This window comes from Drosophila montana, unplaced genomic scaffold (assembly GCF_035044405.1).
Source record: "Drosophila montana isolate Dmon_TW-CO22-7 unplaced genomic scaffold, ASM3504440v1 contig_2192_1, whole genome shotgun sequence".
Taxonomy (NCBI): Eukaryota; Metazoa; Arthropoda; class Insecta; order Diptera; family Drosophilidae; genus Drosophila; species Drosophila montana.
The window spans coordinates 776,940-800,030 of record NW_026997087.1 but is presented as its reverse complement, the minus strand read 5'-3'; the positions used below and the strand labels follow the sequence as shown (position 1 = coordinate 800,030).

General features: G+C 36.9%; 1 protein-coding gene across 3 annotated transcripts; it reads right to left on the bottom strand.

Moving 5' to 3' along the window:
• Window positions 1-955: 955 nt before the first annotated feature.
• On the bottom strand, window positions 956-22,791 carry hoe1 (hoepel1). Of its 3 annotated transcripts, none has more exons than XM_064681241.1 (11): window positions 12,902-13,216; window positions 9,225-9,331; window positions 7,391-7,550; window positions 7,260-7,320; window positions 5,932-6,070; window positions 4,951-5,855; window positions 3,995-4,324; window positions 3,048-3,395; window positions 2,395-2,542; window positions 2,240-2,333; window positions 956-1,377 (listed from the first exon to the last, which is right to left on the bottom strand). In XM_064681241.1, the coding sequence occupies exons 1-11, from the start codon at window positions 12,949-12,951 to the stop codon at window positions 1,293-1,295; spliced, it is 2,427 nt and encodes an 808-aa protein (XP_064537311.1). In that variant the 5' UTR covers window positions 12,952-13,216; the 3' UTR covers window positions 956-1,292. The 3 variants fall into 3 exon arrangements, with proteins under 3 accessions (XP_064537311.1, XP_064537310.1, XP_064537312.1); XM_064681240.1 differs by lacking the exon at window positions 12,902-13,216 and adding an exon at window positions 22,576-22,791 and having other exon boundaries at window positions 958-1,377; XM_064681242.1 differs by lacking the exons at window positions 9,225-9,331; window positions 12,902-13,216 and having other exon boundaries at window positions 958-1,377; window positions 7,260-7,339; window positions 7,391-7,544.
• Window positions 22,792-23,091: the final 300 nt, after the last annotated feature.

Genomic DNA, 23,091 nt, shown 5'->3' with positions numbered 1-23,091 from the left:
CCATGTCTATATATTTGTCTAGGATATTTGAGGGTACTATTTGCAGTTTTATATTTAGAGATTCATTTTTGAGTTTGCCATCTCTAATTTTCATAATTATGGAGCGTTTGTCATCGCCATAATTCAATATTATCGTAGCGCCATAAAATACGTGATGAACAGATTAAATGCCGCAAAATTTGACGAACTGACATTTCGTTGCTTTATATAGTTTGTTATGGCATATACATGTGCAGCCTACATAGGTCTGATAAATTCATATTTATATTGCGAGTTTTTGCCAGGCAAAAAAACGTTAAGTAAATGTTTAAATAAATATAGAATTGTTGAATATGCATAAATTTAGTAAATAGCATATTTCAAATAGCAAAAAACTTAAAGGTTTTCATAACCTTTATAAATAAGCTAATTGCAGCTTTATTTAACAGCCTTTTTTCTCGCCTAAAACAAGCTGTTTTGCCCTCCAAAAATGGGCAGCACTGGCGCTCAGAAAAGTTGTAATATGGCGGCTTTGCATAATATTCAATTAAAAATACTTAATCCAAGTCCATATGGAAAACAAGTTCTTATTGCGACATTTAAAATAATTGATTATAATTTTTTTTTGTATTTATTTTTATTGTTCTTACGGTTTTTGTTTAGAGCTAAAGCGCTAATTGTATAATAACAAATTAAATAACTAAATTTTACATTCAACATTTACACTCGTAGCTTTAATGATCAGAAAAGTTCGTTAGAAACCAATTGATTTTTGATTTAGTGAATAAATTAATACGAGCAGTGATATTAATTTAAATATTATCATAATTATTATTCGTACATAAAACATATAACAATTGTTTCACAGTTCAGCGACATTTTTGTATAATTATTATATTCATTTTTTTTTGTATTTTTAATAATTACATTTTACATTTATAATTTAATTGTTCTTCGTTTTTTTTCTTTCTTATTCTTTTTTTTCATTAGACTACGCACTACACTAACAATGATGTGTAAAAATAAATGTGTTTATTTTTATTTTATTTAATTTTTAATTTTATTTCTTGTCTCGTATATTTAGCATACTCAGAGTATGCTGCTTGTATTTAGAAATTCTTTGTGGATTTTTTCTGCTCTTTCGACTCTCTGCAGTTGATATTTTCATTAGTGTCGAATGCTTAACATTTTTTGCTGTAGGTAACGAGGTAAAGTGCGCCTTGTTCAAAAATCGACACAGTCAATTCCATGCCGCAAAGGAGGTGGAGGAGGAGGAGGGGGTTGGGTGGGTTGTTAGGGGGTGGGGCCTTTTATCAATGCCACGCGAACAGCGAATGCGAGACTAATAAATAGCCCGTTGTCACAATTATGCTGCCAATCATTACGGGAAAACCAACTCTGTTGAACAAAAGAAAGCAAGAGTTTATTATTTATTAAAAGCTTTAATCAAATAGCAGGTCGATAGTAGGTCGAATTTTCAGTTTAAAGCGTTCTACAAGCTATAGCACTTTATTATCTAATATAAGTCTTTAATTCTGCGTTCAGCTTTGATTTAAAGTGAAAGTTTTAAGTGGTAGCTAGTTAAAAGAGCTTTGAGCTTTCAGATTATTAAGCCGATTCATGTGTTGAGCTTTCATGTGCTTTAATATAAAACTGTCAAATCAGGTAAAGCAAGAGAGTGTCACTTTTTACCTTTCCCAAACTAAGCTTATTTTCCTTTAAAAAATATAAAAATGCTCTATTTTAATTTGTAGTATTTGGGTCAAATTAATTCTTATATTTTGTATATCTAAAAAGAGTTAAAAGTAGTCGTTTAAGCTTTAAGCTTTAAGTTAGATTATTGTCATGCACTTTATGAGCTTTAAGCTTTAAGTTAGATTATTGTCATGCACTTTATGAGCTTTAAGCTTTACGTTAGATTATTGTCATGCACTTTATGAGTCCTTAAAGCTTTCATGAGCTTTAGTATTAAAAGGAGAGCGGAAAGTAGAGCTTTAAGCTTTAAGTTTGATTATTGTCATTCACCTCATGAGTCCTTAAAGCTTTGATGAGCTTTAATATGGCACTGTTGAATCAAATAGAGAGCGGTAAAAAGAGCTTTAAGCCTAAGCTCAGTTTAGTTCTAATAATCTGATCTATTTGATTTAACTTACTTTCAATTAGGACTTCAATTATTGATAACTTTTATTGAAAGGATCTTTCTTGAGCACACATTACACTAATATTTATATATAATTAATTAAAATTACTATTTACTCACTTGAAAAATTCGAGAAATGTGAATTTATAGCCATGTTGCTCGGCAACGCCAGCACAAACCACATTCGCCGAGGCGCCAATCAATGTGCCATTGCCTAGCAGAACATATGTATGTATATAAAAAGAAAGTTAAGCAATTATTGTGTATGCACTTACCACCCAGACAGGCGCCCAAGGCGAGTGCCCAGACCAATGGCTGCAGCGGCAAGTTTAAGGTGCTATTCTGCGCCAGGGAAATGGTGATCTTGACCATCATCGTGGTCAGCGGAATATTGTCCACGAAGGCGGATGCCACAGCAGATACCTAAAATAAGGCAAATAAATTAAATACTTGCATCATAAAATAGATATAGGAACTCTTTCTGACAAATTTGTATTCTAAATTTGAACCGGCGACCTTTCCTTTGCTAGTTCGACGTTCACATATTAAAGCCATGCAGGCTCAGCTAGGTTTCCTGTCCTTACTTACTCTGAGTATTATCAATATGGCTCATACTTAAGTTGAACCAGTGACCTTTCTTTTGCTAGTTCGACTCTCACACATCTAAGCTACGCAGGCTCATATTGATTTCTTGTCCCTACTTACCCAGTGTATTATAAATATAGCTCATATTTAATTTGAACCAGCGACCTTTCGTTACCAGTTCAACGCTCACATATCTAAGCTACGCAGGCTCATTTAGATTTCTTGTCCTCACTTACCCAGAGTATTATAAATAAAGCTCATACTGAATCTCAGCCGGCGACCTTTCTTTTGCTAGTTCAACTCTCGCAAATATAAGCCAGTAAGATTTCTTGACTTCACTTACCCAGAGTATTATCAATATGGCCACCATCAAACGACGATCCTCGCCCACGCCCAATATAATGCCCTCCGTCATATTGCCGATCCATTCGATCAGACCCAGCTCTGTCAGGGCTTCCATGAGTATAAAGAGGGCGGCAAAGAACAGCAATGTGGACCATTCGACACGCGCCAATATCGCCTCCAGATCCTCAATGTCTGCCAATATTATTAGGAATATGGCACCCAATAGGGCCGTCCAGCCTAGGGAGAGACGCTGCAGTTCCGGCACCGAATGCAAAAAGAATAAACTGATCACAAAGATCAATGCGGCGGTGCACTTGACCAGCAGCTGCTTGTTTCGAACCGGATACTATAGGAAGGGGGGGAGAGATATTGTCAATAAATTAGACCGATCTTAAAAAGAGATACATTAGCATATATCCCACTCTAGCTTGTTTTTAAACTTTGAGATAAATAGTAGATAGGAAAAGATTAACATAAACTAAAGCTGAAATTAAGTGACGCAGCCAACATTTATTTCAGTCGAGAGTACCCGACTACGCAATACCCTGCAGCCAATTCCGATCTGCTGAACCTTTCAACTTTTCTAAATAACTCTTGTGCCTATGTTGCAAGTTTTTTTCTGGTCATCAAGAAAATCGATAAATGTGTGCATATATTGAAAGATCTTTAGAAAAACAGCATGTCAAGTTTTGTGGGTCTAACTCTTTTCAAGAAACGCTCAAAGAGCGCGTGTTTGCAATCGATATTTAATGATTGTTTGTTATCGATATGTATCGATTTCGTTGGTAATCGATTTGATTTGTAACGATCTAAATGGAAAAATCGCCTCAATCGATCTTATTGAACTTGCTCAAGAATTTTTTATAGTTATGAAGCTGAAGATCTCTCCGTCTGCAACTTATCTCAGATAGTTTCTGACCAAGATATCGTATATTGTGAACTTACCTTTGCCTGCAGGTTGGCCAGGGTCTGTTCATAGTTGGGCGCCGGTTCAATCACAGCTGTCATGCGTTTCTTGAGGCTCCGTTTAAGGCGATTGACTTTCTTCATTAGGGTCTGACGCACCAGCTCCTCGTCCTTGGAGTAGGCCGATAGGCTGGCAGCCGCACGCTTCCACACGTGTATCTCATGGCGCAGCTCCTCCACCTCGGCCGAGTCCTTGAACTGCAGATCGCTGATGTTGCGGAACTTGTAGCGTAGTTGGATATATGTTTGGACCATGACCAGAAGGACGCCGGGCAGCATGTGAAGCGTGAAGACAGCAAAGTTAACGCCCTGTAAAGAGATATATTGAATTATCGGAAGCTGTAGGGGGTAACAAGTAGAGCTGTGCTCTGGGTAATTTATTTGCATCAGGCTCGAATACTCAGTTGATTTTAACAGGCTAAGCAGTGCTCGATTTATTGATTCATCAAACCCGAACAGATTCATACAAACGAAGTTCGACTTGCAACATGTTCGAGCTAATATAATGTGAGGCAAAACATACATGCTTGAGCACCCGCACTATAAAATTATTAGTTCGATCATTGATCATCTTTATTTTTCCGTTGAATACTCAATCGATTTAACGAGCTAAGCAGTGCTCGATTAAATGATTCATCAAACTCGAACAGATTCGTGCTAACGAAGTTCGATGTGCAACATGTTCGAGCTAATATAATGTGTGACAAAAATGATTAGTTTGAGCTTCGAACTTTGATTGTTCGAATAAATTGTTTGAGTAGCCGAACAAACGAAGTTCGATGTGCAACATGTTTGAGCTAACATAATGTGAGGCAATAGAGAAAATGATTAGTTCGAACTTCGAACTTTGTTTGAATGAATACATAGCTCGAGTATTCGATACACATTATGCTTGACACGAGGCAGGGCTCTAGTATAGACTTGGGAGTACTCACATTCTTGGATATGTAGCTATTGGAGGCAATGATCACATTGGGCGGATCACCGACGGGCGTCAGAGCGCCGCCGATGTTCGAGTAGATGACCATGCACATCAGTATGGGCACCGGATTGAGGGACATAACCTCGCACAGGCGTATCGTAACCGGCGTCATTAGCAGCACCGTCGTCACGTTGTCCAGAAAGGAGGAGAGCACCGCGGTAAATAGGCACAGGCAATTGATGAGCGGCCAGACATGCCCGTTGGTTATCTTATACGCATACACGGCCAGATAGTCAAAGACGCCCGTCTCCGAGAGTATGGCCACCAGAATCATCATGCCAAAGAGCAGCAGCAGGGTCTCCACATCAATCCAGCCCATAATGGTGGCCATGGAGGGTCGAGAGTTGAGCGCTGCCAATATGCCCACAGATAGGGTCGAGGCAATGATCGCGGCAAAGGTGCGATTCACAATCTCCCAGATGATCATCACGTAGAGGCCGCAGAGCACGGCGGCGGCATAGAGGACGCCGTGTCGCTTATAGATGGGCGACTCGTCCACATTCAGCTGGAGGGGCAGCTCGCCCTCGATGCTGCTGGTCAGCTCGAAGCTGAGCCGGGTGCTGTTCGCCTGGGCCAGCCACGTCGGTTCGCCGGGCTGCAGCTCAAAGGTGTGCGTCTTTTTCGTATCCTTGGTAGCATCAATTAGCTCAAAGTACACAATGTCCAGCTGCCACAGCTCGCTGGCATTCTCCGTGTAAATCTCCTGATCCTGGGCATCAAAGTAGCTCCGCGTCACCTGCACCTGGAGCACGGGCAGCGGCACGCTCTCGTTCAGCTGCAGCTCGTTCTCCTGCAGCCGGAAGGGTCCGCGCAGGCCCAGCCCGATGCGCTCCAGCGTGGCTGTCGTTATGGGAAAGACTGCCGAGGGAAGGGAAAGAAAAGGAAAGAGACTTAAGGTCCAGTCCAAGTTTCAGGTCTTGACTTTGTCACCCACCTCGCGTGGAACTGTTGCCGGGCACACTGATGAGACTCAGCTGATCCACGTGCTCGTTGTTGGACATGAGAAAGGCCGTGAAGACGCACCAGACCACCAACAGGATCGATATCTTGAACCAAATCAGATACTTTTTCAGCTGCAAAAAGATAGATAAAAGACGGCCAAGTTCCATTAAGTTTGCCAAATTTATCAAAGTAACGCGGCTTTATCAAATCAGGAATCGATTCATTCTCTCCAAAACATATTCAATTCAGCCAAAAAAAATCATTCTTAATGGACTTCGGTGCTTATAGTCCGATCTTAGGAAAAAGAATCGTTTCTTTCTCTCCAAAACATATTCAATTCAGCCCAAAAAAAATGATTCTTAATGAACTTCAGTGCTTATAGTCCGATCTTTATGAACTTTTCGGGGCTTCCCAATGTGTATAAGTACCAAAACCCAAGGTTAAAACTCGAAAACTTCCTGATTTTTAATGGAAAATTCTTGATATTAATCGTTCCATATTCCTAAAAAGGCAATTTATCCAAAAACAACTGTTATCGATAACATTGTCATTCTTTTTAGCCATTAGTTCCATTAAGTTTGCCAAATTTGTCAATATTTGCTTTATTATGTGAAGAATCGATTCTTTCTCTCCAATCCATATTCCATCCAGCCTGTTGGGAAAGCAATCCTTAATTAACTTCGGAGTTGATAGTCCGATCTTTATGCAATTTGTATATAATTAATGCAATATGTGTATAAGTACCAAAACCCAAGGCTATAACTAAAAGACTTCCCGATTTTGAATGGAATAATTGGATAAGTCTAGAAAGTTTTATATTCTTAATAGGTATATACTCTTAGATGTACTACGTCCCAAACTTGGTATCAATAATATATCCCTGATAATTCTCGACTTATGCGCTCTCAACTATATTTATCGATATTTCGTTAATGGGTTGAGATATTGAAACGAAATTAAAAGATCGTTCTGCCTTTGGTATACGAGAATATATATTTAAAAGTCTCAAGTCTCCAGCTTTTATAGTTTTCGAGATCCTTCAGAGAGACGGACAGAAAGACGATCTCGGCCGGATCGAGTTAGCTCGAACCAACTCCTTGTGCTGAGTTTCTCTTCGTAAAACTTCTTTTCCTAAACTGTTTTTAAAGAAAACCATGGTTCGATTCCCCTTTCGCTTAGGTTCGTTTGTTTTTTTGGGCAGGTGCTTTGATTAAGGGGTCGATTCATGGTCAGAGATATATTCTTTTTCTGGTCTTCGAACCGGGTCGTTGTAAAACCAGCCTGTAATCTTGGTATTATCCCGCCCCGCAACCGACTTACGCTGCTTTTGCAGTAGGCGTCGTTATCCTCGTGCTGATCCTCGTTGTTGTTCTCCAGGTCCCTAGAGGGGACACAGAAAACTGGTTGCACTAATTACGTAACTGACAATCGAGGCTAACAGAACTACGAACCTGCCGTCCAAGACATGCACCTGCCCCGCCTCGTTCGTCACATTGATGCCAATCTGTGTGAACGCGTGTGAATCCTCCGTATGGCCATTCAGCTCGTGCTCCTCCCGTTCCATCTCCTGCTGCTGCAGCACGTCATCCGACGAGGGCATGGGCTCCACATCTAAAACAAATGATTCAGCAATTTATTCACTTCAATATCAATATAGCTGGGCAGAGGCCAGAGGCATGTGGCAAAGGGCAAATATATTTGTGCGTCAGGCGTTTACTTTGGCTTCGTATTATATCATTTTACCAGCGTAAGCGCAGCTAAAAATATAACAAGGCTGGCCCTGAACAAAGCAATTGACGACAAGGATATGCGACAGCAATTCAATTTTTCTCAAATATCTCAATCAGCCGCAGCCCGTTTCTCAGCATTAGCATCAGCATCCGCATGAGCATCAGCATTAGCATTAGCTTTGGCATTGGCATTAGCTTTGGCATTAGCATATTGTGGCAAGTCCAAAAATAGTTGAAGATCCATTAAACAATTTAAAGTGCTAAACACTTGAAGCAAGTTGCGCACTTGCGCAAATATATTTTGGTACGGGCAAAACGAAGAACTTGAGAAAAATAAACAAACCTGCGCCTGCGGCCAATGTCAATGCCGAAACTGACGCGAACGCAGACACAAATCGCAATAAAAAATTCAACAATAATTACAGCAATAAAAAAAAGTACCAATAACAAAAAAAACCAAAAATAAAAAGTACACACTTTATAGAAAACTACGCATTCAGCTAGCCGAAGACCTAATACGCTTGACAAAGGAACTCAAAAGTTTTCTTTTTAAGAAAGTTCTTATAAAAGTTCGCAAAAGCTGCTTAAATTTACTTATTCTCATGACTTCACACTCTTGTAAGCAGACTTTAGCGTAAATTTTTGAAAATATTCGTTCATTATTGCTAAAAACGCAATTTATTCATAAGCAATTGTTATCGATAACATTGTCTTTCTTTTTAGAATGTATAAAATATATAATTAATTCTAAAATTAGATCGAAAACACAAATTTATGTTAGCTGTACGATTCGATAGTTAATCGATAAAAAGAAAATAGCTTCGATAGTTTATCGATAAATATTTACAATTAAAATCTATACATATTATTTAAAAACTGAGTGCGCCTTTAACGAAATGCTATATAAGATCGTAATCCCTTCCTACGTCTATTCCAATCGATAATTTATCGATAAACACCAAATCAGTTAGAATTTGAGACTTAATTAAAAGCACAGCTAGGAATTGGAATCATATACAATTTAAACGTAATTAAACGCCTCAACTGTAATGCTACGGAGTTCTAAAACCTTACTTCGTTTCGATAATTAATCGATAATAGTATAAAATGTATATACCTCATTTCTCAAACTGAGTTGACTGCTAGAGCATTGTGTTTGCTGTATGTTATCGATGTGTTAAGTATAACTATCGATAATTTATCGATTGAAGGAATAACATGGATAGTGCCTAAAATGTGAGGATTAGGAATAACACTAAGCATAGCTATCGATAGTACATCGAATAATAATACTAATACTAAATAATACTAAACATATCGATAATATATCGATTATGGGAATAACATGGAGAGAGCTTGAAACTGATTGCTTTATTCCACAAGCTTCACATTTCTAAGGACACATTTCTAATGCGCTCTGCCTGGACATAAGCGCGACACACACAAACACACGCACATAGCATATGATTGAGGACAAGGGAAATAAATGTTGGGTAGCATTAAAATAAAATGGCAAAAGGTGGCTTTGTCCAATGGCCCAAAGACAAGCACTTACCGCCATGTAAACGCTCGTGCTCCTGCCGGAACGATGCTAGGCTGGGATCCTGTCGTATGCGTTCGGGCAGCGCCCGCCACACCTGTAAGGCACCTTCTGTTACTTCGCTGCATGTGTGTTGACGGGGGCGTGGAGGGGGTGGGCGTGGCATGTCCATAAGTTGTGGGTTAGCAGCACGTTGGGGAGCCATGAAAAAAAAGAGAGAGAAAAAAAAATGAAACATACGTAAAGATTTTGTAAGATTACTTGACTTTAATACAAATACGCATATAAATAAGAAAAAATTGTTTTTCTCAGTTGCGTGTCGAACCCCCCCCCCCCCACCGCCCACCGAGACACGCCCTATTTTGTGGAATTCAATAAACTGCTTTGTTATTGATTTCATTTGAGGTTTCGTTCAACAATTTGTAAATTCTATTTGACGTTCGGCAAATCGCACTTTAAATGCTTTCTTAAAAGGGGCGAGTTTTTTTCTGTGAGCCGGAAATTCGATTGTGGTTTTAGGATGCGCATTGTCAAGGTGATTGACAGAGACCCAAATAGGGATTCGGCCAAAAAGATGCGATTTCAGCGAAATCATTTAAATCAGTTTGAGCGGAAATCAAAGGGTAGTCCATTAAAGGTTGTAAAATCCAAGCAAGGCATAAGCTCAAAGATTATAAATGCCAAATACAACAACAAGCTGGATATGAGGAGGAATAGGAATACTTCACTTCCAAATAGAAAGAGTTAGAGCCTTGTGCATTGATATGACAACACAATTGGCTGTCGTATATAAACCCTATAATTTTCATAGAGATCGGACAATGAAGACCGAAGTTAATCAAGAACGCGGTTTCCATAAGTATAAAGCGGTATAATAATAATTCTCTCTTATGGTTATGGTTATCTCCCGAATCGAAAAAGAAAGAACTTGCTCTTTACTCGGAGTAAGACTCTCGCGTATTCAACGAATATCATCCGCCTAATTGCGTGGATTTTACAAAAAGTTGTGAAACAAGTTTCCCATAAATTTACGCGTGGATCTTCAACAAATCACGAAAAGTTTGTCATATAGTAAAATCGATTCCAATCTCAGCATAATAAACAAGTAAGACGCTCTAGTCAGCAGTTATCGACTAAGGGATACCCTGGAACCTTTTCTACCAACATCAAATGCAGCTCGAGCTTAGGCCAATTCAGCTCCTGTCAAATTTGTTGACTCTAGCTCTTAAAATATTAGAGATTTGGTCGGAGATGCTCTCTTCTCTCTGTCTCTCTGTCTCTCTCTCTCTCTCTCTCTCTTTCTCAGAGCTCTCTTCTTAGAAATACAGAAATACATTATACCCTCTTTACCAATTTTGCCCGTATTTCGAAAAAGAAAGAGTATGAAAGCCCTGAAATTTTCATAGAGATCGGACAATAAAGTCCGAAGTTAATCAAGAACGTATTTCTCATCGTAAGGGGAGGCAGCATATAAATTACTTTTATGGAAATGTTGCCATAATAAATAATTAGCTGTTTGTTAAGAAAATTGATCAACAATTGATTTGCATTTCATTTGGCTAATTGCCATATTTATGCACATATATGCAAATAAGCCCAGATTCCAGCTTGAAGGCCGACTGCTCCGAGCGCGGATGAAAATCTTACAAAATCTATTGCAATTCTTATGCAAATTGTACGTCGAGGAGAAAAAGGAAAAGAAAATAAAAGCTGAGCGAGGCTAAATCAAAGGCACGAGCTTCTAATTTCAAATGGGCTTGATTAGGTGGCACTTAATTAAGGCTAAACTTTAAGGTCAGGCGTGGAAAATTGTGGCCCAGGCAGCAGCTGGGCCAAAGTGGAGCTAATAAGTCGTCGTCGTCGTATCTGGTAAATGGGCTATTCAATTACAACTTAGATGCGAGTTTAATGACATTTTCTAGCAATTAGATTGCCAGCCCAGCTGGCACATTGAAAAGAATATCATTTGAATCATTTTGAATGGATGCTGGACGACTCACAATACTCACACTCACCCACACCCACACTCATATATACTCGTTCACTCGTTCACTCGCATCACGTGCGTCTGTTGGACAAATGCAATTTGTAGAACTCGAGTCAAGTGGTCAGAAATCTTAATTTAGTTTATTTAAATGCCGCTTAGCAAGAAGCCGGCGACAGTTCCACAGTTCACAGCGGCTCAAATGGTACAAGTCATAAATTATATTTAGCTAAATTTATCTCATGACTTTGCACGCAAAAACAAAGCTAAATAAATAAATAAATAACGAAAAATGAACTAAACCACAAACTGGTTCCATTTGTTGTACTCGCTGTACTCGCATATCTTTCACATTTGATCTGATCGCTCTTGAGAAAGTCTGGAGGCGCAACCCGCTAAATTGCTCATCATTTTGGCTTGGCATCAGATATGTCTGTATATATGTATATATATATATTATAGCGCATCATGTTTATTGGCGCAAATCTAGTCAAATTATAATGCACTTGGAATCAGTTAAATGGGAATATTATGCGAGTGTACTATCTGGATTTGCCTGACATTGACTCGACAAGTCTTTCTCTTTTATCTTTAGCCTAAATTAATTCTAGCTATTATGGGAATTGATATACTGGGTTATTTAATCTATATTATAGTATAAAACGACAAAATTGTAACTCGGACTCGAACGAGATTAAGTGGAAATTGAAATACTTCCGTTTAAAAGTATTTCACCAATTTTCTAACCTTGGGGTTTTCTTACATTTTAATTCATTTCTTACTTAAAAAGTTTTATTAATCATATTTTATCATCATTACAAAGAGCTTGCTTTTTACTCAGACTAAAACTTTTGCGTATATCTTCCACCTAATTGGGTGAATTTTACAAAAAGTGTGAAACAAATCTCCCATAAATTTACACGTGCATCTAAAGAAAATCTTGACACATTTCTCATATAATTAAATCAGCTCCAATTTCAACATAATAAAGTTAGTCGGCAGTTACCGACTAAGAGATACCCTGGATCCTCTTCTACCAACATCAAATGCAGCTTGAGCTTTAATCTAATTCTGCTTCTGTCAAATTTGGTGACTCAAGCTTTTAAAGCATAAGAGATTTGATGCTGATCAAGAATATATACTTTAAATGGTCGGAGATTCTCTCTTCTCTCTTTCTCTCTCTTCTGCCTGTTACATACATTAAACCTTTTTTTCTCAATTTTTTTATGGATTCAGTGTATATTAATTTGGTAAGAGCATATAAAAATTGAATGTCTCTTGAGATTTTAGCTGAGAAATCTCAAGTAGAACCCTTCTAGAATTAAGTAAAATCCGTTTATTTTAAGCACACTTAATGGTGCTTAAAACTCGTCACACAATGAATTCCTAATCAATTCTTAAGAAGAGAAAATCAAGATTGGAAATAAGTGAAATTCTTTCACTTTTCGTTTGCCATCTGAGCGCACTCTGAGTATAATCAGATAATGCAGATAATTCATCTTGATTGTTTACTCGGAAAAACGGAACCCGCAGCAAACGGACAGTCAATGATTTTTTGTTGTTGACGGGTTTCCACTTAAGTTTTTGGGCCAGGTTAACATTGTCAACGAGTTTCGTGCTTTACTGAGCACTGAGAGGGAGGAAGAAAGAGAGAGAGAGAGAGCGAGAGAGAGAGAGGGAGGGGAGGGGTGGGGCGTGGTACACATACTCATCCTCGTATGGGTTATCCTCGGAGCGATTGCTGTAATTATAGGACATCCTTAAGACGCTGTCAGCGTGGCTGGCGGCAGCTGAGTTAGTTAGGTTTTTGACACGCACTAGGGGTACTCAAGTTATGCGAGTTTGAAAAAATTAACTTGTGCAACAAATACTTATTAATAAATACAATATTACGTAAAGTGTGTTGTTTTCGTTTTGCTATTTATTGTATATTTTTACGTTTAATTTCTTTTTGTACTATGTTTATTTTTGCGCACTATTTCTTGCATTTAATATTCTTTTTTTTTTTTCGGTGAATATTTTTGTCGCGTGCCCCTCTTTTTCTTTCGGGCTTTTAATTACAGTTTTTTCAGCTCGCTTCACAGTTTGAGTTGAGCTCTGAATGCGACTGCCCACTGCATTGATGGGTTGCCCTCGCGGTACTAACTAGCATGCACAATTTTTTACCCTATTTTGTAGGTTTTAAGTCGCGTCGCAGTCGGCGGCGAATAAAAAAACCACAGCGTGAAAAGCATATACAAATATCAAAAGAAATGAAAAAAAAAAAAAACGTTTCTGATGTTCATATAAATTTGTGTTTTTTTTTTTGCGCCATCTGCGCTTTGCTCATTATTCGCATTTATGCGTTCTCATACCCCCCCGCCGCCGCCGTCTACCGCCGCTGCAAATGCAACGGCGAGCTGAGCTTAACAGATCAGAGATCCGATCCGAGCATATCTGTCACTCAAAACCGTTGTTGCGCTCTCTCGCCCTCACTCGCCCTCGCTCCTCCCTCTTCCTCGCCCTCTCTCTGTCTTTCACTGTGGCTTTGACTTAGCCCAACTGAACTGTTTTATTTGTTCTTTTAATTTTGCCTTTGCGTGTTTACTTTATTGTTTGTGGCTCTGTTTTCGGTTTCTCTTTTTCGGCTTCTTCCCGTTTCTGTCATGTGCCTCAGTTTTCATTGCTGGCGTTGGCTTATTCGCACTTCTTTCAATTACACTTGATTTATCATATTTGACAGTTACTCAGCGATGCCTTTGATAACGCATGCGATCTGCCATACCCTACCATCGAAATTAACGGCCATATTGGTGGGCATATTAATAGATCATGCTTCTACTTATATTGTATGGTAATTTTATGGAATATAATTTTTGAATATATTGAATATATAAAAAAAAGTAGACGGAAACCGAACATTGATTTAATTCAAATTTACTTATAATCATATTTTAACAAACAAGTTACTTTTGAATAACACGGGCTACTTTAATCTTGAGCTTTGGGTATCAAACCATAAACTAGCCTGGGCTTAGAACCCGGATATTCATTGTTCAATTGTCTGTTTTTATTAGGCTACTTTGAAAACACATCTAATGTAGACTGCACTTTGTATTTTAATTAACTTAAATTATATGCTTACAATATTTTCTCTCACATTATTTACGAATAAATATTCACAATTTTTCGAAATTTAATTCAAAACCCTATTAAAAATATATATTTAGACCACAGGAAAATACTGTGAAAATACTGAAAAAGCTTGTATATACTAGAAAGTATTTTAGATTAATAATTTAGATGAGATGGATTTAAACTAAAAAAAAGCCCTGTTTATGACAGCAGCGTTTGATGGGTTTGGGGAAGGGGTGTGGGTTTTTCCACGCTTGTCAAAAAAGTTTTTCCGACTTATATGCAAATTTTTTTTTTCGCAAATCAGCTAAATTTGAGCTGCAAAACGTTGGCCAGCTGAGCGCTACGTGACGTGACGCTGGCGCTGACGTCACAAATTGTAATTGAAAACCTTTTAGAAGAATCGTGCCAAACAATAAAGAAGTTCCAGTTGGAAACTGACACCTGCTATTCTGATTGGCCAGCGTATAATGGAAAAGCTCTTAACACATTACAGAACTTGCGATTGACCATGGCTCTATTAGTTGTTATTATACTGCGCACCCAAGAGCTATGCTTATAGTACATACAATGCAATTTAATTAAAATAAAATGCAAGAGAATCTCGTATTACAAATGCCCCTCGGCCATACTTTAATGGCAAGTGCATGGAGCTTGAAATGGAAAAGTTTTTGTTCAGCAACTGAATTGGTTTTATTCCATTTGCCACACAGATGATCGCACGCTTCACTAAACGCACAGAAAGACAGGGAGAGTAAGAGAGAGAGAGAGGGAGAGCTGTTGAGAGAGCAGTTAGAATAGCCAAAGGGAGACTGCATTAAAATGCGCACCAATTAAATGCAGTTAATTATGAGCTAATGTTGTTCTTTCATTTTAATTTCCTAGTCCATCTCGGTTACAATAGATATAGGTCATATAAGTGGTATATTTAGGCTATAAATAGTATGCTAATCATTAGAAACTGAAGCTTAATCGCAACTGAGAAAGTAAACAAAGCAATAACAAAGTACACACAAAATATTTGCACAGCACTCAGCAACCTTTTCGCATCTTTTCAAAAGTGACCTCACTTTGCTAACTCTTGCGTTGCCAGATAACCAAGAAATTGGGTTTTTTTTTTCTAAAAGAAATGCGGTCACACTTGCACCCTCTCATATTACCTGCCAGTGCATGCACACACATAAGCAAGCTAAAAAGTTAGCCAAGCTAGCAATTTTCAACAATTAAGCTTATTATGAACACATATTTTTTATTTGTATTTTTTATTGATTTAACTTGCATTTAGATTTAAAAAACCCTCAAATTGTAAATATTTTAATTAAATTTTAAATATTAATTCTTAATTATCCACGTTCAATGATTCATTGAAAATGGTTTTGTTAAAAATTTAGCAAAGTCAGCAAAGCTAGCAAGCAAGCTATCCAAATTTTAAATATTTTAATTAATTATAATAGTATATATAAATTCTTGGAGATCAACTTTCAATGAACCCTTCACAAATGCGTCTATTTCGAATTTAACAATGTCAGCTAAGTCAGAGTGAGTAAAAAAAACATTTATCTATACAAAAAATCAATAAAAATAACATTTGGAAACTTTCATTTTTGAAATATTTACGCTTGCTGCTAACTTCCTTATTCCATAACTTCACGTCTTTCTGGTAAGGCTTTATAAAAACTTCACTCTAAAATTGGGGCCAATAAAAAATAATAATGAAAAACAATCTCTTTTTAATGAATATTTTCCCGTTATATTTCTGCTACACATTGGCAACCATCGAACCCTTATTTAGTATATTTTAAAGATATTTCAGATGTTTTATAAAGCTTTACTAAAAAGGCGTTAAGTATTATGGAATTAGGGGTATGTTAGCAACAAGCGTGAAAAACCGAAATTAAACATTTTGAAATCTTTAAATGAGAGTTTCTAAATGTTATTTATACTGGTTTATGTATTGTTAAGTCTTTTTTTTACTTCTTTCTTAAAATCTCTACTTAATCTTAAGATCCCACAATTTCTCGTATACCCCAAATTGAATAATCACGCCCACTCGCAACTTATCTAATTTCGTTTCGGATATACCCAAACAGGCATAAGTAATATTGTATATTAAATTAGATAGTCTAATTTTAGTCAGTTAGCGTTAACGCGCTCTCATACAGAGCCGAAATTCGCGCAAAAAAAGCTGAATATAGACGTGGGGTCTACAAGGGGAGAGATGGAGGGGGCGGTTTTCTATCAATGCGAGACACGCTTCATTAATTTTTCAACAGCATTTTGATAGGCGGCGTGCTTTTTCTTGCAGTGTATTATTGTGTGAGTACTCGGAACTGGACATGAGTGCGTACATTCAACAAGCTAGCGACTGTCTGGCTGGGGAAGGGTAGGGAAAGGGAAAGGGGGGGGGGGGTGTGTGTGCGCAGAGCAAAAGTTATTTTTATAACAGCGGCGGCAGCCTTGATAAGCATGTTAAATCTCTTGACAGCTGTAAATTTCCATTGCTTAAAAGAAGCAAGGAAAAAAAAGACACACACACACACACAGAGTTAATTAATTGAAATTCACGCACGCTCCACACACAATTCAATGGAACCTCTACCTCCCTCTCACCCTCTCTCCTTTCCAACATATACTCCCACGCAATTCGCACGTGTTCTCAATGATTTTATAGACGTTAACTACGAGCTTCTACTGTAGCAGGAATTGTATGTAAATGCATTTTTACAGAGCTCTGCATATGGAAATAATAATATTAATTGAACATTTTTGCGCGTCTGATCTGGAATTTCTTATAGTGTACTATAATATACTATAATATATACTATGACATATATACTACAATTTATACTACAATATATACTAGCAATACATACTGCAATATATACTATAAAATACTATCATATATACTTCAATTTATACTCTAATATATACTATAATAAATACTATAGTATATACTATAATATATACTGCAATGTATACTATAAAATACTATAATATATACTTCAATATATACTATAATATATACTATAAAATACTATAATATATACTTTAAAATATACTATAATATATACTATAATATATACTATAGTATATACTAAAATATATACTACAATATATACTATAATATATACTATAAAATACTATAATATATACTTTAAAATATACTATAATATATACTACAATATATACTACAATATATACTATAATATATACTATAAAATACTAAAATATATACTTCAATATATACTATAAAATACTATAATATATACTTCAATATATACCATAAAATATACTACAATATATACTATAATATATACTATAATACATACTACAATATATACAACAATATATACTATAATATATACCATAATATATACTATAATATATACTGGAATATAAACTATAATATATACCATAATATATATAACATAGCGCTTGGCACAAGTGAAAAGCTGCTGCGATAGAATCAATGTGAGCTCTCGTTGGCTGCATTCGATTAAATATCAATTAACATAATTCTACTCTTTGTTCTGAGAAATAATTGTATTGATATATGTTCGTTATATTATATATATTCATTTAATCAGCTACAAAGGTCGACTTATATGTCGTTGGATTTTTAATTTATTGCCGCCGGCTTGGTATTTTTTTTTTTTATAAATAATATATTCAAGCACATGTCACGATTTTGGGGTAGGGCAGTTAGAGAACTCTGAAAAGCAAAATGAATAGCAAAAATAATGTTCAAATGAACCAATTTGAAAGGCGAAATGAGAAGTAATTTTATTGGTTCCGTAACTAGAACTAATGTTCAAATGAGCCAATGTGAAAGGCAAAATGAGAAGCAAATTCGTTGCTCGGTTCGCGGCTTGAATCAATGTACAAATGAACCAATATATAAAAAGGAATATGAGACTCAATTTCATTGACTCCGTTCATGGCTGGAACTAATGTTCAATGAACCAATATGAAGAGCAAAACGGGTAGCGATTTCATTGGTTCAGTTCTCGGAATGAACCAAGTTCGATTCGTGAGCTTGATTTATCACTTGCGTAAGCCCAGCTCTTGGTTCCAGCTCCAGTTAAACTGTCTTCGACACTTCTAAGTTCAATTTTCAGCTTATTATAAACACATATTTTTTATATATTTTTTTTTCATTCAGCTTAGATTTAGATTTCGAAAACTTTAGCTGATCACAAAAAATTATAAACCACTTTTATTTTATAAGAGCAATGTGAGTAAACTTTTGTGTCTACCTCTCACAGAATATCGTATTTCCCATTCTCCTGCCTAGCTGGAAATATCCCTATGTTCAACTAAAAACTTTCCGTGGCATACTTTTGGGGCTTCGAGCGTCACGAAAAAACAAATATGGCCGCAAATACACAAATAGTTTTCGGTGGATGGGTTCACGGTTCAAATCTAACCTTAAGGTTAGATTCATGAAGCTGATTTAAAGTATTTTGGAAGTACAGCTTCGGGTTCAAATAGAGAGATCTCTTTAGGCATCCAAATCTTGTTCTTTACTTGCTTAAGTTTTGACGTATCTTAAATGCTGTCACCTGAGTTTACCTTTTCCGCTATTTCCAGCCTCGCACAGAGTCCTCTACCTGCCTTTCGGATCTGTCTAATGTGTCACTCGAAATTTTCTAATTCCCAATTTTGGCATCAAATGTTTTAATTATGCATAACGTTTATGACACTTGCCATTACGCACTTCATACGTAACGAACAAAGCGACGTTGTCAGGACAACACACACACGCACACACATACACACTCACACACACACCCGCACACGTTCTGAACCTTTGGCACATTCATAATCGCATTTTTAATGTGTTCACAACAAGCTGCCGGGCGACAATGTAAAAATGGCGCTGGTGCCTCGCTTAACTGTTGACCTTGCCGCCTCGACGAGGTCGTCATCATCATTGTTATACCCTGTAGCCATCAAATGGGTTAACAGGGTATCATAAAGTGTTGTCAATGTGCGTTACTGGCTAAAGAATCTCTCATTATATATATCTTGGTGATTAACAATAGATATCGATTATATCGATAGTCAGACCATCGATAAAAGTAATTATCGATACAAATATCGATAGATTTACTTAATGATTATTATTGTTAACATCGATTAAGGAGATAATTTCTACGACGACTAACAATAGTCATCGGATTCGAGCGTATGTAAAAACTGATAAAATATCGATAGCATTTTTTGGCGATTAATATTTTAATAACATCGATAAAAACAATAATATCTGCTATTATAACTAACAGCAGATTCGATTGTGCTATCGCTAGTCATCGGATTTCAGACCAAGTAAAAGTCGATAAAATATCGATAGCCTAGCTTGTCGATTATTATTGTTAACATCGGTACAAGAGTGAATTTTTGCTATAGGGACTAATATTTGTATCGATTGTGCTATCGATAGTCATTTGATTTGAGAGCATGATCTGCCTAACTCTATCGACTTACGATACTTTTTATAGAGTTATCGATAGGAATTGGAGTCGAAAGCATGTTCTTGCTTAAACGAGCTTAAAACATATTATTTGAACTGATTTTATTAGCTATAAACAATGTCGAACATAAAATATGTTTGTTAAATTTATAAGTTAAAGCAATTATCGATAGTTTTATCGAAAGTTATTCTGCTTCCATTTCTGTTGTGACTCTTAATTTGAAAATACTTTTTTTTACGACTTTTTAAAGCTTTTTAAGAACTAGGTTCATATTTGAAATACCAAAAGCCAATTTGAATATATTCATGCATATATCGAATATCGATATATTCGATTATCGACAATGTTTTGTATTATGATATATATATATATTTGCCTTCGTATTTATATATACGTATGCAAATTGTATGCTTAATCGAAGCTCACGCTTGTTAATCGTTAAAACACTTTTGAACAGGGCATCTCTTAGTCGAGCACTCCCCGTATTGCCTTTGCTGGCTGTGCACAAATGTTGTGCTGTCAGTTGTGGAACGTTTAGTGATGTTGACCCACATTTTGGTTAGGCTGATGAGGCCGAAACGTTAATGGCTTATTTAAAATTAGATGGCAAGTCGCCAGCGCAACGGGGCGTATGACTGATAATTTCTGTCAGATATTACGCATACGCCGCGTGGCTGGCATATCCTGCAGCCCGGCATTCGACGATTGTCTATTAATATTGCGCTTCTCATAAGCAGACAAAAGTAAATTGAAAAATAATTGCTGACTAACACGAGGCCGCAGGCGAGGGACGAGCAAATTAATTAGTATTTGTGCGAGACTTTGGCTTGTTTTCCATGTCCCAACACGTTCGCAAAAGTTGCCAGGACAACGTGACTGGGGAATGGAGACTGGACCCAGTCTGTCCGAGCAGCAGATGGCGCGCTTCATCTCGAGTGTTTTGGGCTTGATTGATGAGCGCTCGGATTGATGGCACCTGGTTGCCTGATATCCGGTCTCAGGTTACTTCTAAATCCAATGTCTACACGGTTTATTCAAATATCAGGCGCACATTTGTCCGCCTTTTTTTTTTGGTCGGCAAACGGAAATTAAATGTATGACATTATTTTTAGACCGGCCACGCCCTTATTGCGGCCCCCAAACTGCGGTCGTGCTGGCGACACATGTCCCTGCCATTTACTTGAGGTAAATTAGTTTGTCCCCAAGAAAACTCCCGAATGTTTATGTTTTCTTTTTCGGCTTCTTTTGGGACCCAGCTCCGAGTTTGGGTCAGAGGCACGTGCCAGCTCCGCGCAGATGAACATGTTTATATACGCTTGTTTATGTGGGCGAACTTGTTGCTGGGCATATAATAATTTAAAACAAGTGAGTGTGGGTAGAGTTTGGCTTGTTCGACTAGCAGATACCCTGCAATAGTTCCTTTTTTAAATTTATTATACGATTGTTATCAGACTTTCAGGGCGCAAGGTTGACATTTATAAAAAGTTAAATATATACCTTATTTACTTCAGTTCGGTAAATATCCAAGCCTTGTTAAAATCACCAGGGCTGTTCAACGATTTCAATCGATATTCGCGATATGCGAGGAGTTATCGATAACAAGAAATAAACTCGATCTGCGGATTCGGTTTGCCATCTTCTGGCTGTTGCATAAAATTTTACAAATTAAATCTACCCTTTCTTGAATGAACTTAAGGTATAACAAGAAGGTGTAACAAGCAGATGTAACGAGAAGTTATAACAAGCAGGTATAACACGAAGGTATAGCTTTATATAGGCTGTCAGACATTGGATACTTTTGCAGTACATTCATTAAGCGCAGCTTTCCGAAATATTATACATTTTTATTCATATTTAATCTGATTTCGTCTTGTAATTCGAAACGTTTGCAGTCCACTGAGGGTTTGCATATCCTTATAAATGTAAATAATCGAATAAACGACAACAAAATTGATTGTGATTGATTTGAAGCTGAATATTATTTTATTTTACTAGATTTTGTGTAACAATTGGCGCTCTTATGTTTTGTAAGCACACAACGATAAATGTATTCCTATATCGATTGTGCACATATCGATAAAAAGTAAGAACTAATAAGTTATCGTTTAGAGTCGTTGACAGCAGCAACTATCGATAGCAACAGCTTATGATACAAACTTATTATTTAGCAGATCCTATTTATCGATAATGACATTCGACAAATAAACCTGGTTACGTACTTACAAGTTTGAACTATCGATACATAACATAATCATACATATATCAAAACCGAAACTATCGATAACAATTAATCATTTGTCGTTTTACAGTTATCGATAATGTCAGTTTTACAAATGTTTGATGCATAATCATAGCGACGTGCATTTGTATCCATATTGTGACCGCAACTATCGATAACAATTAATTGTTTAGCGTATCGCAGATATCGACAAAGTCAGTTGATAAATAAGTATAGGAATGTGCATATGCATCCAGCCGCAACTATCGATAACAATTATTTATTTGGTGTATTACAGTTATCGATACGAAAGTGTCACCAATTATCGATAAATATAGTAGCCGCAACTATCGATAACAATTAATTAAGTAGCATATCGACAATTTCAGCTTCAAAATTGATTGATAAATATCTATAAGAATTTACACTTGCAATCATATCGATAACAAGTAATTGTTTAGCGTATCGACAATGTTAGCTTATTATACGGGTTATTCGCAAACTTTTTTATTAACTTTATTTATAGAAAAAAGTTAGAGTTCGTTGTGGCTGTCGCTTTTGTGGGCGTAAACTCACCTGGGCTGGGGAAACTTTTCGCTCTGGCCCGACGCCTGGCGCTGCAGACAGAATTTGCCGACCTTCATTCGCATCTTGAAGGGCCAAACGTAGCTCTGCCTTTTGTGGCCAGAGGCGCTGCTGCTCCGCCTGGAGTTGGCTCTAATGGATCTCTGGCTGTGACCCACGCTGACGCCGTTCCTCAGACGCTCAGACCAAGTTGAACTTGTTGTTGTTATTATTATTCTTGTTGTTTTTGTAGTTGGCGTCGCTGTCGCAATTTTGTTGGCTTTAATTGAATTAGCTGAGTGAGTTTTTGTTGTCTGCTGAATTGGATTTAATTTGCGCCTGGGCTTTAATTAACTAAAATCACAAATATTGTTTGCATTTATTGTTGTTATTGTTATTAATTAATTATTATCGCAAATCACATTTATTTTTGGCTCGCAGTTTCTATTTTTTGCTTCTTATTTTTAAATATTTGTTTCGTCTTCTGCAAATTGAATTGCCGCCTCGTTCTAGGCCTTTCTCTTGTAC

Bases quoted from the DNA above. Each gene is read 5' to 3' on its own strand.
- hoe1 (XM_064681240.1), bottom strand. From the start codon at position 22,649: ATGCGAATGAAGGTCGGCAAATTCTGTCTGCAGCGCCAGGCGTCGGGC. The intron at 7,551-9,224 runs GTAAGTGCTTGT...CATTTGTTTTAG, and splicing joins GCACGAGCGTTTACATGGCG to ATGTGGAGCCCATGCCCTCG. The intron at 6,071-7,259 runs GTAAGTCGGTTG...ATCTTTTTGCAG, and splicing joins ACGCCTACTGCAAAAGCAGC to CTGAAAAAGTATCTGATTTG.